This window comes from Macaca mulatta, chromosome 9 (genome assembly GCF_049350105.2).
Source record: "Macaca mulatta isolate MMU2019108-1 chromosome 9, T2T-MMU8v2.0, whole genome shotgun sequence".
NCBI classification, from domain to species: Eukaryota; Metazoa; Chordata; class Mammalia; order Primates; family Cercopithecidae; genus Macaca; species Macaca mulatta.
Genome location: NC_133414.1, coordinates 75,455,206 through 75,473,643, shown reverse-complemented (window position 1 = coordinate 75,473,643; position 18,438 = coordinate 75,455,206). Strand labels below are relative to the sequence as shown.

Genomic DNA, 18,438 nt, shown 5'->3' with positions numbered 1-18,438 from the left:
AAAGACGTCTGTTGAGGTTTAGTATCTAAATATTCTACATCATCCAGGACCTAGAAAAATGGTAGGTTTCTCACCATCTAGATTCAGGCGGTTATCCGCGGCCTAACTCAGTCTGGGGTCCCATATGGCGGGGGAGGCGGGGTCAGGAATGGGCGGGGCATTCGCTGTCGGTGGTGAGGAATAGAGCCAATGATTGTGGATGACAGCGGCACAGAATGGGCGGAGTCTGGAGGGGCGGGATTTGGAGGAGAGAAGGCGGTGATGCGAAGAGGTGGGGGGGGGGTCAGAGAGTATATGGCAGAGGTGGGCTGTAGAACCAAAGTAGGGTGGGAGCGCAAAGATGGCAGCTGCTGAGGAGGAGCCGAAGCCCAAAAAGCTGAAGGTGGAGGCGCCGCAAGCGCTGAGGTGAGCGCTGCCCGACTTGGGGAGGAGGGTGACAGCGCCTGCTGCAAGCAAGCCCGGGCCCACGTGGGGTTTCGCGGCTCCGGCGCTGGGTGGTGTCTCTCATTGCCCGCTTGGGGCCAACACGCAAGACCTGCCGCGCGGGGAGCTGTCTGTCTGGCCGCGACCCCTTGCCGGACGTTCTCTCAGTTTGGCCGAGTCGCCGCCGGTCTGGTGTAGCTCCGGCTCCAGCAGCCCTTGGCCAATCGTGGCCGGCGGAGGGGGGGCGAGCCGGCTGCCTGCGCCACCTGCGAGCAAGCCCAGGCTGGGCTGGTGCGACCCCGGAGGGCCGGACCGGAGCTGCGTCTTTACGCGGCTGCCTTCTCTTCCTGGGGGATGGCGGGGAGGAGGCTCGGCAACTGCTCTACTCTGGGGCGAAGTCAGAATTTTTGGGGATTTTTCGGAAAGTGTTGCGGAAGGCCACGTTGACCTGCCTTTTCGTACACATTCTGAAAGCCTGCACCTTTGAGGACCCTCTACCAGTGACCCAGACCCCTCCGAGGCTTTGCAGGGGCAGCATTTGGATGAATGGCTGGGAAAAGTTGATTTTTCTTTTTTATTTGCACTTTTTGGCAGCAACGGAGACAGTGCTGCCCCTAACACCTGCCTCACATGTGATTGATGTTGCAACTTTTACTTACAGAGTCATTTGTTAAAATATCCCTTCCTAATAAGTGTAAAGTGAAGCAGGCAGTCTTTGATGATTTGGAAATGTTCGTTGAAAGGCAGTGATTTTTTTTTTCCATCTTAAAATAGGCATATCAAACTGATTGAAAAGTATTGGGACACTCCTGATTATACAAGACGTATCCCATTTCTTCCTGTATCACTTTTCTTCACCTCCAAAAGAAGGAATCACAATTGAAAAGAAAAGAACACTTAGGGGCCTGGTGGCGTGTTCATCTGCTTTGGAGGGTGAACAAATCCATGCCAGTGCCTTTAATGTATTCCTACTACCCTCAAAGGGTTAGCGTGTCTACCTCATACCAAGAACATAAACTTTAAAATAAAAACTCTCTGGATATTCTATTTTTATTTTAAATATTCAAGCTATATGCAGAATAAAGAGCAAGGGCTTTTGAATCAGACCTACCTGAGTTAAAGGCATGTGCTTTCCCTACTCTGCCCTTTATTAGAGTATTTCCTTTATAAGGCACCTCCTTCGCCAAACTGGAAGACAGATGCAACTTTTCCCTACCATCCTACTAAACATACAACCCTTAGATTTCCTTAGATTTTTCCTTAATAAAAATAATTATATATAATGCTGATCCATTTTCACTGTGTTTTCCTATTATCTTGTTGGACAGTTCTGTGATCAAAGGAAGGCAAGAATTATGCCTATTTTACAATTGAAGATATTGAAGTCCAAATAAAACAATTAGTACAGGGACAGAAATAAGAACTAGCTGAGCATCCTTTCTTTTTTTTTTTTTTTGAGACGGAGTCTTGCTCTGTCACCCAGGCTGGAGTGCAGTGGCCAGATCTCAGCTCACTGCAAGCTCCGCCTCCCGGGTTTACGCCATTCTCCTGCCTCAGCCTCCCGAGTAGCTGGGACTACAGGCGCCCGCCACCGCGCCCGGCTAGTTTTTTGTATTTTTAGTAGAGACGGGGTTTCACCGTATTAGCCAGGATGGTCTCGATCTCCTGACCTCGTGATCCGCCCGCCTCGGCCTCCCAAAGTGCTGGGATTACAGGCTTGAGCCACCGCGCCCGGCTGAGCATCCTTTCTTATACCTGCAGTCCTGGTGCTTTGTGAGGCTGGGGTGAGAGCATTCCTTAGGCAACCAAAATTCACTTTATACAATATGAACTTAATGCCATCTGTAGACATGAAGTTAAAAGCTTAGACATTCGAGTACTGGGACAAATCTCTAATTTTGTCGGGAGACATTTTAGGATTGGCTATTATTACTTTTATTATATTAGTTTGACTTTCAGACTCAAAGTGTGAGAATGCATTGAGTATTTACACTGAATTAATTTATGATGACTTGCTTGACAGGGGATTGCTACTAGTTTTGGTTAAGGAGAATGGGTTATAAAGACTAAGCATAATTTAATGTTCAGCATCAGTGGGAACAGATAATGAGATATATTTGTAGATGTCAGGGAAAATATTTAGGAGATTTAGGGATTTCTGAGAATTTGGTCAGCTCTGGGACAGTAGTTCTCCACCAGGGGAAATTTTGCCCTCCAGGGGACATTTGGCATGGTCTAGAAAGGTATTTTTGGTAGGGAGAGCTATTGGCACCTAGTGGATGGAATTCAGGGATGCCGCTAAACATCCTATGTAGGACAACCCCCACAACAAAGAATTATCTGGCCAAATATGTCAACGGTGTTGAGGTTGAGAAATCTGTTCTAGAGGGAGCATCTGACAAGGCTAGTCTGCCTTTCTCAAATATCTATTATTTTTCTAGGCTCGGTTACTTTTCAGCGTATAACAGTTGCTTACAAAGAATCAGGCTCTAACATGTTTTCAGGTGGGATTAGGGGAAAGAAGGGAACATTACTTGAGTGCTAGACATTATATTATGTGCTGTATATATGTTATCTCTTTTAACCCTCCCAGTGACCCATGAGGTAGGAGCAATGATTCCTGTGTTACAGACGAGGTATTTTGTGATGAAAGAAGTGGAGAAACATTTTTGGGAACTGCTCCCTAGATGAAGGTGTTCCATGATGATCACTTATATTTAAGACAACTTAGTTTTCTTTACTCTCCTTTGGAAATCTCATCCAAGTTCGTTTCTTTAGAGATCGCCTCTTAAGAGGATACAGTGCCTTCCAAGGCTTGTTGAGCACATGCCGAGTCTTTAACTTCAGTTTGTCTTTCAAGTACATGCTATTCTAGACATGGTGTTAAAAACTGGATATATGTATAGAGAAAGAGGTAAGGCACAGGTACCATCCTCTTGGTGGGAAATAAGTGGGGTTTGTGAAAATGACACTTGAGTATTCTTAAAGATGACTAGGAGTTAACCAGTCATCTGTGACTGTAGGGTATCTGTGAAGTAGGGTATCTGCCTTATAGGAAAGTTTGTTTGGTGGCAAAACTGGGAGAGAGCTGCCTCTGTTGGGGAAGTGCAGATAGTCTGACTGAAGCAGAGATGTAGGGGGTCCAGGCTTTGTATTAGACACTCTCACATGTGTCCTTTCTATCTCTATGCCTCTCAGTTCTCAGCTCTTAATATATTTTTTTGAGACGGAGTCTGACTCTGGTGCACAGGTTGGAGTACAGTGGCACCATCTCGGCTCACTGCAACCTCCCAACTCCTGGATTCAAGCAATTCTACTGCGTCCGCCTCCCAAGTAGCTGGGATTACAGGCGTGCACCACTATGCCTGGCTAATTTTTGTATTTTTAGTAAAGATGGGATTTCGTCATGTTGGCTAGGCTGGTCTTGAACTTCTGACCTCAAGCGATCCGCCTGTCTCAGCCTCCCAAAGTATTGGGATTACAGGTGTGAGCCACTGCGCCCGGCTTTCCCAGACCTTAATTTTAACTGTCTGCTGAATATGTGCTTCTGAGTGACTTTCTGACATTTCGAAGTCATATATACCAAACTAAATTATCTGTTGTCCTGAATCTGTGCATTTTCCCATATTTCCTGCATCTGTTAATGGCACCAGTAACCTCTTTTACTCCAAAGTCTGAGACCTAGATATTTGATTCATTTTACATCCACATTATAATGTCTTTCCTTTTCCATTCCTGCTGCCGCAACTTACGTTTAGACTTTATCTTTTGCTTAGATTTTGTTTTGACTTCCTAAGCAGTGTCCTTACCTTCAGCCTCAAGTTCTGCCTACTTTTCTTTAGGCATAGTTCTACTTATTCATCACAGCAAATATTTGTAAGCTCTGAAGTTGATGTTAGGAAACGTTGAATCCTGAAAGCCCACATTATTACTCCATCTGACATTAGCAATTAAGGATTATTAAGGATCATGACTTTTAATAGTACTAAAAAGGAAACAAACTACAGTTCTGTAATCAGCAAATATTGAGCTTTTCTCAAATATTGCTTCCTAACTATTTCACTTCCATGGACCACTTTTATTATTTTCCTCTATCTCCTACCTCATTATGGACTCTGTGTTTTAAAATTAAACCTAGGGGCTGGGCGTGGTGGCTTATGCCTATAATGCAGCACTTTGGGAGGCCTAGGTGGGAGGTTCACTTGAATCCAGAAGTTCAAGACCAGTCTGGGCAACAAAATGAGACCCTCGAATCTTAAAAAAAAAAAAACTAGCTGGACATCTGGACATGGCGGCATATGCCTGTGGTCCCTGTGGAAGCTGAGGCAGGAGGATTCCTTGGCTTCCCAAAGTGCTGGGATTACAGGCGTGAGCCACCACGCCTGGCCTTAATTAATCTTTATTACATAGAGTGGCACTGATAACTTTCATTTTTCTAGACCCTATACTTTTAATAATGCAGCCTAAAATTGAGCTTGACTACTATTTTCTTTTTCCATCATGATAATCTACTATTGAAAGAGTTTGGTTATTTTTGGACGATATTGCATGCCTTTTACTTATATTCACAAATTTAATCCTTTAAGATTAAGGCTTTGGGCTATGGAGGAATGGAAAACAAAAGTCCCCTGACACACTTAGTATGAATGCCTCAATAAGATCCTTTCCTGGGCAATATATTCTAGTGCAGCATGAGGGTGGCAGAGAGCGCCAGAGGAAAGCCCTGCATGGATGGTTCTGGGTATCCAGGGACAATCATGGAAGTGCTTGAAACTCAGGGAAAGTGGGAAGGGCCTTAGGAAAACGAGGGCATTGAAGACTATGTTTCTAATTTTGGGTGTAGGCCTAGACTGAATATTCAGCCTCAAATAAAACATGGCTGATGTGCTGCTTTTTACCTGGAATGTGTCTTCACTTTATTTCCATCATTTAAAATCCTGGCCACATGGGGTGGCTCATGCCTTTAATCCCAGCACTTTGGGAGGCCAAGTGGGAGGATTGCTTGAGGCCAGGAGTTCTAGACTGGCCTGGGCAACATAGTGAGACCCTGTCTCTACAAAAATAAACTTAGCCAGGCATGGCAGCAGGTTCCTGTAGTCCCAGCCACTCTGGAAGCTGAGGCACTGGCACTACTACATTCCAGCCTGGGTAACAGCAAGACCCTGTCTCAAAAAAAGAAAACAAAATATCTTGCCTGTGTACAGTGTTTACAGTTAGGTGGGGGGAAAAAGAATCAAAATTTTAAAGAGCCATCTGGTCAGAATGGAACCCAATAGAGCAGTGGTTAAGAGCATGGTCTCTGGCATCAGCTGCCTGGTTTGACTCTTAATCCTTATTAGCTAGTGCTCTTGGCAAGACTGCCTACTTGCCCCATACCTCTCTTTTCTCACCTGTAAAATGGGTATAGTGATAGTACGAACCTCATAAGGATATTGAGAGGCAAATGCAGCAATTAAAAATTTAAAAAGGAAAGGAAAAGATATAGATATACTCAAGAACAAGATAAACATCTCCAGGGACCAAGAACAGAAAAGAAACATGCAGTTAGACTCTGGGTTCAGGAGCTGGTAGAAATAACATGTAGGGTAACTGGGGTCAGATACTCTGTATGAAACTGAAGCTGGGCTGAGACTGGATGAAAGAAGGCTGAAAACATCTGCTCCTGGCTGTTGCTTCAAAAAGCTGTGGACCTGGAGTAAAGATACAGAAGTGGCTAAGCTGCCAGATGGCTCAGAGTCAGGAACTGTGGTTTCCCCACCATCACCTAGTACAAGAGCACCGAGCTTGGAGGTCGTGGACTCTGGAAGATGGGTGGCCTATCACAGAACCCCTGGGAAAAGAGGGAAAGTCTGAGCCTATAAACACACGAGGAAGACCATTACTTAGAAAATTAACACAATTACCAGGAGATAAATTCACAAAAAATCTGATGGAAATATGGGTAATTTCAAAACAATTGTAAGTATTTTAAAGATCCTTAAAAAAGATAAAAGAAATAATGGCCATAAAAAAGCATGAATCAAAAATATGTAGATAGGAAATAGATGGCTATATTAAAGAAAAAATGGAATTATTGAAATAAAAAAAATAGGTCAGTTAAACTCTAGACCAGAAAAATTTGAAGGGAAAATTAATGAATTGGAAGAAAGTACCCAGATGTATCACACAGAAATAAATAGGAATTAACAAATATGAGCTAGGTGCGGTGGCTCATGCCTATAATCCCAGCACTTTGGTAGGCCAAGGCGGGCGGATCACCGGAGAGGTTGGGAGTTTGAGACCAGCCTGACCAACATGGAGAAACTCCATCTTTACTAAAAAAAAAAAAAAAAAAAAATGCAAAATTAGCTGGATGTGGTGGTCCATGCCTATAATCCCAGCTACTCAGGAGGCTGAGGCAGGAGAATCTCTTGAACCTGGGAAGCAGAGGTTGGGGTGAGCCGAGATCGTGCCATTGCACTTCAGCCTGGGCAACAGCACAACTCCATAGTTTGGGAGGCACCAACTTACATCTAACTGGGAGTTCCAAAAAGAGGAAATAATGTGAATGGTGGAGAAGCCAGGTTAGAAGAGCTGATGGCTGAGAATTTACCAAAATTTCAGAAAGACCAGTTCTCAGCTTGAAAGGGCATTATATGTATCTAGTAAGATGGAAACAAAAATACACACTAAAACTACAGAGATTTTCGTGCTAATTATATTAATGTATCTATTATAGAAAGAATGTGAAAATTTAGACACTCTAAATTTAATAGTGAGCATCTTTAGGTGGAAGAATTATGAGGTCTAAAAAAGAATCTTGTATTTTCCAATGTTTCTACACTGAACATATTAGGACTCTTGCTTTTAAGCTGGAGAAACTTGAAGTACGCTGAATATATAAGTGGCAAAGTGCTGAGTGGCTAAGTATCACTTTTACAGAATGGACCTCTGGGATACCAAATACATCTGAAACTTGGTAAAATAATTGTTATGACTTTATTATAGGCTATAATCTTTTAATCTGTATTTCTGAAATCCCAAAGCTCTGGAAGCTGGAAGTTTTTTTAAAAGTTTGAGATGAATTAATTTGGCAGCAAAATTTAAACTGATGTAAAGGTGTCAGTAGTATTTATTTGTCTGACACAAATGTATATGCTTTGCTATGGAACTATTAGACTGTTAATGACATGCCACATGAATTCCTCCTGGGTGTTCTACAAAATGTATAGTGCTGTGTTACCTTCCTAAAATCCATAAAATTCTGAATTCCAAAACATACCCTGCCCCAAGGATTTAAGAAAGGGATTGTGGACTCTTGTTACTTATTTATACTTTACTTTTAAAATTTGGCTACTATGCAGGAACAATAATTTCTCATCAGAGTCAGTTCCTAGATTTTTTTCTCTAGGCACTGTTCTGCATTTCTATGATACTAAGTAGATGCTCATTTTGAAGATACTTTTTGGCTAGCTCTACCATAATACCAGTACAGTTGATATCACTGAGTTATTAGGGCTTTTCTTTCTCTCCAGTAGTAACAGAAAAGACAGACTTCTCTTTAACGTTTGAACTTGAAGATTTGGAAGGCTATTTTACGAAATGGTCTCACAAACTGAAGTTTCACATACTGCTTGAAGAAGATACATTCTGATGATTTTTCAAAGCAGATTTAGAGTTGTTGCTCTCATTTATGTGTATTATTTCTGATATCATTTGTACTTTTGTCTTCATACCATTTCTTTAAAAATTTAGTTCATAAACTTCAGATCCAGAAGCAATGTGATTAGCCTTCGATATAAGAACATCTGAATTTCTGTTTGCATTTTTACTTTCATTGCATGCGTGCTGACTTTAGTATTTTCTTTACAATTTAGAAGATATATATGTATAGCAATTATGTAAGAAATTCTTGCCTTCTGCAGGCACAACAGTTTCGTTACTGTATTAACACGGTCTCACCATTTTGTCAGCAAGCCACATGGTTAGTAGTGAGTCCTACTATTTTGCTATGTTACCTGCAAACAGGATTGCAGATGTCAAGGTAGCTTGTGTGATCGTTGGTCACTCACTGAATTAGGGATTATCAGAAATTATATTGAAGTAGTCACTTGGCTACTTGCCTTCTACATGCTTAGACTGGACTTTGGTTCATACTTAGAACCATTTCGAAGTCTCTGAGAGACTCAGTTGACTAGAGTCTTGCTCTGTCACCCAGGCTGGAGTGCAGTGGCACGATCTCAGCTCACTGCAACCTCCGCCTCCTGGGTTCAAGCAATTCTCCTGCCTCAGCCTCCCGAGTAGCTGGGATTACAGGCATGCACCACCATGCCCAGCTAATTTTTGTATTTTTAGTACAGACTAGGTTTCACAATGGTGGCCAGGCTGGTCTCAAACACCTGACCTCAGGTGATCTGCCTGCCTTGGCCTCCCAACGTGCTGGGATTACAGGTGTGAGCCACCACACCCAGCCTAAAGTCCATCTAAATATGACTCAATCTAGGAGTTCACTGCTTGTCTCTGTTGTCCTTTAGATTCAATTTATCTCTCACATAGGCCATTTCAGTGTAACAAGATGGCAGTTCTTAACTCCAAGCCAAAATCTCATGAGTCCAAAGGAAGAGAGTTTTTCTATATCCTTGTATGAGTTTTGAGAGAAATTTGGTTCTGCCTGTGTTATACACTACCTTGAACCAGTTGAGGTAGGAGGTGGGACCCAACTCTGGAGGTGGGGCTCAAGACACTGGACCAAATTGAGGGCTAGCTAAAACAGGGACAGATTGGAAGCAGCTTTCCGTAAGTCACACCCACTAATGTGCCATGTCAGTTTACCATTGCCATGGCAACACCTGGAAGTTAGCATCCCTTTCCATGACAGTGTCCTGGAAGTTACCACCCTTTTCCTAGAAATTTCTGTATAATCTGCCTCTTAACTTGTATATAATTAAAATTGGGTATAAATATGACCACAGAACTGCTTCTGAGCTGCTACTCTGGGCATACTGCCTATGGGGTAGCCCTGCTCTGCAAGGGGCAATACCTTTGCCGATGCTTTACGCTGCTGCTGCAATAAAAGTTGCTAACACACCACCGGCTGACCCTTGAATTTTTTCCTGGATGAAGCCAAGCACCGTCCTGGGCTAAGCCCCAGTTCTGGGGCTTACCTGTCCTGCATTACAATCACTGTATCAGAGGTGGAGATTTGGGATGGCCTTGGATACATTCTCACTGTCTGCCCATGTTGTGTGCATGCATGCAGGTCGGGTGTGTGTGTGTGTGTGTGTAGGTAGTACTAGTGTATATGGGGAGCCAGTGAGTGTAGGCATTGTTCATATATGGGGGGGGGGGAAATGGATGGGTGTTGAGGGGTACACTGTAATCAACAACTCGGACAGGACCTTGTAAAGTGAGGGAGGTAGTGTCATTCCCTCAGCAAGAGAAAAATCCATTTTAGCATGTACATTATTGATTAAAACAATCTTCCTCTTCTACCCTTCCAAGAAACCCAACAACCTCAGTCTTCAAGGTCTAGCCAAATTATCTCTTCTCTATAAACCTTTTCTACTCACCAAACCTAGAAATGGCTTCTCCTCTGACTGTACTTTATACTTTGCATTATTGCAATGTACAGTATGTGCATGTTTTATCTCACCTATTGCTACTTGAAGTTGGGAAGCTAGTTGAATAACTCTTAGTTCCTCATAATTGATCACTTCATTGCAATATAACAGGCTCTGAATTTCTGTTGAATCAATGAATTCCTATTTATTTCTTTTTTTGAGATGAAGTCTCGCTCTGCCGTCCAGGCTGGAGTTCAGTGGCATGATCTTGGTTCACTGCAACCTTCACCTTCTGGGTTCAAGCAATTCTCCTGCCTCAGCCTCCTGAGTAGCCAGGACTACAAGTGCACACCACCACACCTGGCTAAAATTTTTTTTTTTGTATTTTTAGTAGAGACGGGGTTTCACTATGTTAGCCAGTATGGTCTCGATCTCCTGACCTTGTGATCTGCTTGCCTCAGCCTCCCAAAATGCTGGGATTACAGGCGTGAGCCACCATGCCTGGCCTATTTATTTTAAAATTTTAATTAATTGTTTTTTCTTTGTAGAGACAGGGTTTCACTATGTTGCCCATGCTGGTCTTGTCCATGCCTGTCTTGAACTCCTGGCCTCAAGCGATCTTCCCCCTCAGCCTCCCAAAGTGCTGGGATTATAGGTGTGAGCCACCATGCCTGGCAGAATCAGGGAATTCTTAACTTTTTTTGTTTTTTGTTTTTTTGTTTTGTTTTGTTTTGTTTTTTTGAGATGAGGGGGTCTTGCTCTGTCGCCTAGGCTGGAGTGCAGTAGTACAATCATGGCTCACTGCAGCTTCGACCTCCCAGGCTCAAGCGATCCTCCTATCTCAGCCTCCAGAGTACCTGGAACTACAGGGATGCACCACCGTGCCCAACTAATTAAAAAAACAATTTTATTTTTTGTAGAAACAGGGTCTCACTCTATTGCCCACACTGGTCTTGAACTCCTGAACTCAAGCAGCCCTACTGCCTTGGCCTCCTAAAGTGGTAGGATTATAAGCATGAGCTACATGTCTAGCCTCTTAACCTTTTAAATATTTTTTTTGTTTGTTTTTTTAGACAGAGTTTCACTCTTGTTGACCAGGCTGGAGTGTAGTGGTGTGATCTTGGCTCACTGCAACCTCCGCCTTACGGTTTCAAGCGATTCTCCTGCCTCAGCCTCCTGAGTACCTGGGATTACAGGTGCCCGCTACCACACCCGGCTCAATTTTGTATTTTTGGTAGACATGGGGTTTCACCATATTGGCCAGGCTAGTCTCGAATTCCAGACCTCGTGATCCGCCCACCTTGGCCTCCCAAAGTGCTGGGATTACAGGTGTGAGCCACTGTGCCCGACTGCTTGTAGCGTTTAATGCTACAAAATGGATTCATATATTGCCTGTAAATTCTTACCAATAATGGGAGTTGATGGAGAGAACTGTTACCTGAAAATACTTCATGGTTCTTTGGCCTTTCATTTTTTTGTTAAATGGAGTGAGCTTGTATGCAAAATCAACCTGCTACTAAAGGATAAGAAATGTACTCCCGATTGCATTTCTTTTTTTTTTTTTTTTTTGTGAGACGGAGTCTTGCTCAGTCGCCCAGGCTGGAGTGCAGGGTTGTGATCTCACCTCACTGCAACCTCCACCTCCCAGGTTCAAACTGTTTTCCTTCCTCAGCCTCCTGAGTAACTGGGATTACAGTCATGCGCCACCATGCCCAGCTTGTTTTTGTATTTTTGTGTTTTTAGGTTTCACCATGTTGGCCAGCCTGGTCTTGAACTCCTGACCTCAAGTGATCTGCCTGCCTTGGCCTCCCAAAGTTGTGGGATTACAGGCATGAGCCACCACGCCTGGCCCCAGATTGCGTTTCTGTTCTTTCTGGTGACCATAGTCAGCTCAATTATAATAGTCATTTCTTATATTTGTCTATGGGGAAAATTCTCTCAGAATAAATACACTTCTCCTACATAAACATTTTCTTTCTTTCTTTCTTTTCTTTCTTTCTTTCTTTCTTTCTTTCTCTCTTTCTCTCTTTCTCTCTTTCTCTCTCTTTCTCTCTTTCTCTCTTTCTCTCTTTCTCTCTCTCTCTCTCTCTCTCTCTCTCTCTTTCTCTTTCTCTCTTTCTCTCTTTCTTTCTTTCTTTTTGAGACGAGTCTTGCTCTGTCACCCAGGCTGGAGTGCAGTGGTTTGATCTTGGCTCACAGTAATAACCTCTGCCTTCCGGGTTTAAGCGATTCTCCTGCCTCAGCCTCTGAGTAGGTGGGACTACAAGCACCTGCCACCACACCCGGCTAATTTTTTGTATATTTAGTAGAGATGGGGTTTCACTGGGGTAGCCAGGATAGTCTCGATCTCCTGACCTCATGATCCACCCGCCTCGGCATCCCAAAGTGTTGGGATTACAGGCATGAGCCACTGTGCCCGACCAACAGTAACATTTTCTTAAGGCCATGTGGTTGATGTCTTCACTCATTCTTTAATATGGTAGAATTGCTTATTTGGGGGAGGAGTAGAGTTTCTGAAAGAGAGAATGTACAAAGAAGATCCCAGTGACCTGTCAGAATGATGAATCTCTTTTCTCTGGGTTAGCAAGCCCTTAGTAAGGCTGTTTGCAGTGTAATTAGAACTGCACAAGCATGGAACATCAGTAATACTGTTCAGAATTTCATAATGTACGGTGTAACATAACGTACTGTGAAATGAATCCATAATACCACAAAATTTTTTTAAAAGAAGTTTGTCTCTATTGACTCATCCAGGAGGGGGTCACTTGAAAACAAAATAGGGCAAAAAAATCAAATTCAGATGTCTTAGGTTTTCTCAAATTCCTTTAATCTTGATATAGCAAAAGAAAGTGTTTCCTTCTCAGTCCTAGAACGGCAGTCTGAAAAACTATCTAAGTTTTTGAGGAAACAAATTGAAATACAAGAAAATTATTTCCTTTACAAATAAACAGTTCTCATGTTTGTCTTTGAGCTTAACCACATAGAGATTTAAACAGTTTGTTGTTTTATAGGCTTGACTGAGGAAGTCTTCTCCTAAAATAGAATTTTTTAAAATAGTTTTTTCTCAGCCCAGCTGAGACCTTAGTTATCATTTTTAGTTCTTAGTTTTGTTGAAGACTGAAGCCATTAAGCCATAGAAGTGATGCAGATTTATGCTGCTGGCTATATCTGTTCTCACCCACTCAGGATGAATTGATTATACTACATTTTATCATGGGATAGCATGTTGATGCATATAAAATATAGTGATGAAATTCTACTTTGTCTTGTTTTACTTAAGTGCTTGTTCCTTCAAATGTATTAAATTTGATTGTTTAGCTTTGAGATATTATAATAAAACTTGGTTACATTATTAAATTTAGTACATAGTATAAAATGTTTATTAAAAATAGTATTTTAGGCTGGGTATGTTGGCTCATGCCTATAATCCCAGCAGTTTGGGAGGCCGAGGCAGGCAGATCACTTGAGGTCAGGAGTTCGAAACCAGCCTGGTCAACATGGTGAAACCCTGTCTCTACTAAAAATACAAAAATTAGCCGGGCATGGTGGTGGGCACCTGTAGTCCCAGCTACTCGGGAGGCCGAGGTAGGAGAATTGCTTGAACCTGGGAGGCAGAGGTTGCAGTGAGCCCAGATCGCTTCACTGCACCAAAGCCTGGGCGACAGAGTGAGACTCCATCTTAAAAAAAAATAACATTTTTTTTTAAAAAAGGAAAAATTTGTCCTTTTTTTGAGAGGGGGGTATATGTTCTTCTCTACATAATACATTGACTTCCTTAGGTGTATTCATCTCTGTGTTTGAATATCCTAAGCGTGTTCTGTAGAGAAATATATACATTTCTAGACTTACACTCATAGATTCTTATCTTTGCCTAGTTTCCTCTGGAAGACAAGAATCTCTTCTTTAGCACTGTTTCCCCCATATTTGTGCAGCATTCCTACATTTTTCAATGTGAAAAAACACCACATCAGAGACCTTTGACCTCAGTTCTCTGTGAAGTTTCAATAAACTACATTCCTGAGAAGAAATGTTAGTTTCTTGTAGATACCAAGTCAAACTCAGAGATCTTTAAATGTTTTCTTTGTTGGCCAACATGTTGATTCTTTACTCTCATGGAACAGGTTAAAGCAGCCTCTCTCAACCTTTCCCTTTGAGAAACTACTATTTCCAAAGACTGCTTGGGAATGCTGGTGGGAGTTGGGATAGGAGCAGCGGAGGGAGGAGATGCCTAAGAGTGCAAATTCACAAGTAGATTTGGAAATGTTCCCTTCTAGAGCTGAGATTTCCTGCAAGACATGGAGTTGGGGTGTGAAAGCAGCAGCAGATTTCAGTATCAGCCAGATGTGGCTTTGAAATGGTGGTTCACAGTTTCTTGTGATTTTTGAAAACTCTGAACATATTTTAGACTTTTTCGATTATTAGTGCTTGATGAGGTACTTAAAATCAGAGTGTAATATTTGGGTTGTACATTTGAGGGTATTAAAACCCAGAGAGGCTAGGTGGTACCAGTAAGGTAACACAGTAAGTTATAGCTACTAAGTATCCAAGGTGAGATTTGATCCTGAGTCTTATAAGTTACCATTGCTCTAGGCTCTGGAACAAGAAATGAAGCATCAATTTACTGGGGAGCTTTTTTAAAAAAAATTTTAATGTAATTTTTTTTAAGATAAGAATAACATATTTGAAGAAAATGTCAAGTACTTTCACTTACATTTTCTTATTGATCTTCACAAGAAGACAACCAGGCAATCTGTTTTTAGCTGAGGAAACAGACCCAAAGAGGTTAAGAGTCCCTAAGTAGTAAACATTCATCTCACATTCAGGACCTCTGACTCATGCGTCTTGCTGTTTATGTTATGTATGAAGATAGAAATTGGGAAGTTGTCAAAGTAAATTCTGTATGTGCTAGATAAGCACACTGTTTAAAGAAATTCTGTGGCAGTTGTCAATTGTGTTTTATAATCTTGTCTAGAGTTGTGTCTCTCAAGTTTTCTTATTTATGCATATGTAGTTTTATCCCCCCCCAAAATAATTATTTTCTTGTGGGATCTACTTAGTGGTATGGTTTGCAAATGGATTAACTCATTGAACTAGAATTTTTAGTAGATTATATTTTCTTTTCTCTTGTTTTTTTTTTTGAGACAGAGTCACTCTGTTGCTCCAGGTGGGAGTGCAGTGGCCTCCTGGGTACACCTCTACCTCCTGGGTTCAAGTGATTCTCCTGACTTAGCCTCCCAAGTTGCTGGGATTACAGGCCTGCGCCACCACACCCAGTGAATTTTTGTATTTTTAGTAGAGACGGAGTTTCACTGTGTTGGCCAGGCTGGTCTCGAACTCTCAGCCTCAGGTGATCTGCCCACCTTGGCCTCCCAAAGTGCTGAGATTACAGGCATGAACCACCGCGCCCGGCCAGTAGATTGTATTTTCTAATCAAAACTTTAGACAAACCAATTTTGCCTGTTTAATTAAAATGTTCTAGTTAAGAACAATTTATTAGTACTATTTTTTGAGATGGGGTCTTACTCGGTTGCAGAGGCTGTAGTGCAGTTGAATGATCTTAGCTCACTGTAACATTTGCCTCTGGGCTCAAGACATCTTCCCACTGCAGGCTCCTAAGTAGCTGAGACCACAGGCTTGTGTCACCACACCTGACTAATTTTTGTATTTTTTGTAGAGATGGGGTTTTGTCATGTCACCCAGGCTGGTCTGGAACTCCTGGCCTCAAGTGTTCTGCCCACGTTGGCTACTTAGGAGGCTGAGTCAGGAGAATCGCTTGAACTCAGAAGGTGGAAGTTGCAGTGAGCCGAGATTGCGCCACTGCACTCCAGCCTGGGTGATAAAGCAAGACTCCGTCTCAAAAAAAAAAAAAAATTAAAATAGGAAAAGTCTCAGTTCCTCTTAGCTATTTCTGATTGCTACATGACTTCCATGAAGCTTTTTAAGCTTTCACTCAGTTCTGAGGTGTGTATATGAGCCTGTGAGGAACTTCTGGTTACAAACTATAATACCTATTGGCTTTTAGCATGGTGTAAGGAAAAGAGCTTTGGATTAGGGATAAGGACACCTGGGTCCTATTAAGGTTTCTGTCTGGATTGTGAATGCACCTGTGAAGTGAGTTGTATAGACTAAAATGTTTTCCAAACTACTTCATGAGCCTTTTTGAGTATTGCACAAGTGGTATTTTATAAATGAGAAATAGAATAAAAAATATTGTGCATTGAGTATATAAGAGGTAAGTATTGCTCTGTGAATCATTGTTTCAGTTATATGTACAGGGTACTGGGTTACAATGTAAAAAATGTATTTTTAATTAAAAAATATATAAATATAGAAAAATATAATTGAGATGAGGTCTCACTATGTTGCCCAGGCTGGTCTTGAACCCTTAAGCTCAAGTGATCCTCCTGCTTCAGCCTCCCAAAATGTTAGGATAACAGGCGTGAGCCACTGCGTCTGGCCAAAAACTGTATTTTTCACACAGTTTGATTTTCTATTCCAAAATTTGGTGGCTTAAAATAACTACTTTGTTAGATGTCATGATTTTTGGATTAGGAATTCAGACACAGCTTGGCCTGTTGATTCTGTTCCATATGGTAAATAGGATCACTTGGAGGTGTTTAGCTGATAACAGGTCTGGTCTGGAGGGTCCATCTTGTCTTTGTTCATTCACCTTGTGCCTTAAGGTAACTGGAGGCTTGGCTCAGCTGGGCTTCTCTTAGTGTAGTTTGAGATCCTCTGTGTGGTTTCTTCAGCTGGGTAATTGGACTTCTCACGTGGCAGCTCCAAGAGACCAAAGCAGGAGCTGGCAGCCCTCTCAAAGGCTAGCTTAGAATCTGGCATAGCATCACTTTCACTATACACTACTGGTCAGAGGAGTTCCAGGCTAGCCCAGATTTAAGAGAAGGGAACACAGACTTCTTGTCTCTAAGATATTGTTCTCATTTTAAGTCTGCCACAATTATGTAAAATAATTTAGAAAAACATGACTGAATTGCATATCCAAGCTTTTAATTCTGTTATTACCCTTTGAAAGATGATTAAAGTGTTTTTTTCCTCCATTGGGAAATTTGTCTGCTTTTGGTAAATTTTCGTAGTTCAATTTGAATATGTATATTGTTTTTCCATGGAATACTGAGGGTTTTATGCTTTTGAAGAAGTGATTTAAAGTTTAAAATGCCTTTCTCTACATTGATCTGCCGGTTTTAATTCTTTCAATAGCACTTAACGATCATTTGATGCTGTCCTTGTTTGTTACTCGATTATTCATCTTTCTCTCCTTAGAATGTAAGTTCTAAAAGGGCAGCACATGTTCTTGATCTTTGCTGAATTTCTAGTGTCTCCTGTAGTAGAACAGATGCCCGATAAATATTTGTTGAGTTAATGAATGAATAATTTAAAAGATTGTGAGCTGGGCGCGGTGGCTCACGCCTGTGGCACTTTGGGAGGCTGAGGTGGGCGGATCACGAGGTCAGGAGATCAAGACCATCCTGTCTAACACAGTTAAACCCCCTCTCTACTAAAAATACAAAAAAATTAGTCAGGCGTGGTGGCGGGCGCCTGTAGTCCCAGCTACTCGGGAGGCTGAGGCAGAAGAATGGTGTGAACTCGGGAGGCGGAGCTTGCAGTGAGCCGCGCCACTGCACTCCAGCCTGGGCGACAGAGTGAGACTCTGTCTCAAAAAAAAAGAAAGAAAAAAAAGATTGTGAAGTATCATAGATTAGATCTATGTTGATATGATAAAAATAAGGAAAATCTCTTTTTGAGACAGAGTCTCACTGTCATGCAGGCTGTAGTGCAGTGGTGTGATCTCGGCCCACTGCGACCTCCGCCTCCCTGGTTCAAGCGATTCTCCTGCCTCAGCCTCCTGAGTAGCTGGAATTACAGGCGCATGCCACCACATCTGGCTAATTTTTGTATTTTTAGTAGAGATGGGGATTTTTCCATGTTGGTCAGGCTGGTCTCGAACTCCTGACCTCATGATCCGCCTGCCTTGACCTTCCAAAGTGCTGTGATTACAGACGTGAGCCACCGTGCCTGGCTAAAATAAGGAAAATCTTTTAGATAGAAAATATAGGACCGGTGCAGTGGCTCATGTCTGTAATCCCAGCACATTGGGAGACTGAGGCAAGTGGATCCCTTGAGCTCAGGAGTTTGAGACCAGCCTGGGCAACATCATGAGACCGCATCTCTACCAAAAATACAAAAAATTAGCTGGGCATGGTGGCGTGCATCTGTGGTCCCAGCTACTCAGGAGGCTGGGGTGGGAGGATTGCTTGAGCCTGGGAGGCAGAAGTTGCAGTGAATCAAGATTGCACCAGTACACTCCAGCCTGCGTGACAGTGGGACCCTGTCTTAAAAAAAAGGAAAAAGAAAATATATTTCATAAGGTTAGCAATAAGCTTTTGAGAAGGGCTATTCTTTATTTCTGTGATGTGCTTTCTATATTTTTGTATTAAAATCCCTTTTCTGTTGTGAA

At 42.2% G+C, this 18,438-nt stretch overlaps 2 protein-coding genes across 4 annotated transcripts in view; one reads left to right on the top strand and one right to left on the bottom strand.

Moving 5' to 3' along the window:
* AP3M1 (adaptor related protein complex 3 subunit mu 1) overlaps positions 1–175 on the bottom strand; it is a 30,207-nt gene extending 30,032 nt beyond the window's left edge. The window contains exon 1 of the mRNA XM_015147273.3: positions 75–175. Within this exon, the coding sequence (XP_015002759.1) occupies positions 75–77 (3 nt within the window). The 5' untranslated portion in view covers positions 78–175. The remainder of the gene's footprint in view (positions 1–74) is intronic.
* A 63-nt stretch (positions 176–238) lies between these two features.
* ADK (adenosine kinase) overlaps positions 239–18,438 on the top strand; it is a 564,565-nt gene continuing 546,365 nt past the window's right edge. For all 3 annotated transcript variants that reach the window (XM_028853392.2, XM_028853391.2, XM_077945180.1), the window contains exon 1: positions 239–405. In XM_028853392.2, coding sequence (XP_028709225.1) covers positions 341–405 — 65 coding nt within the window. In that variant the 5' untranslated portion in view covers positions 239–340. The remainder of the gene's footprint in view (positions 406–18,438) is intronic.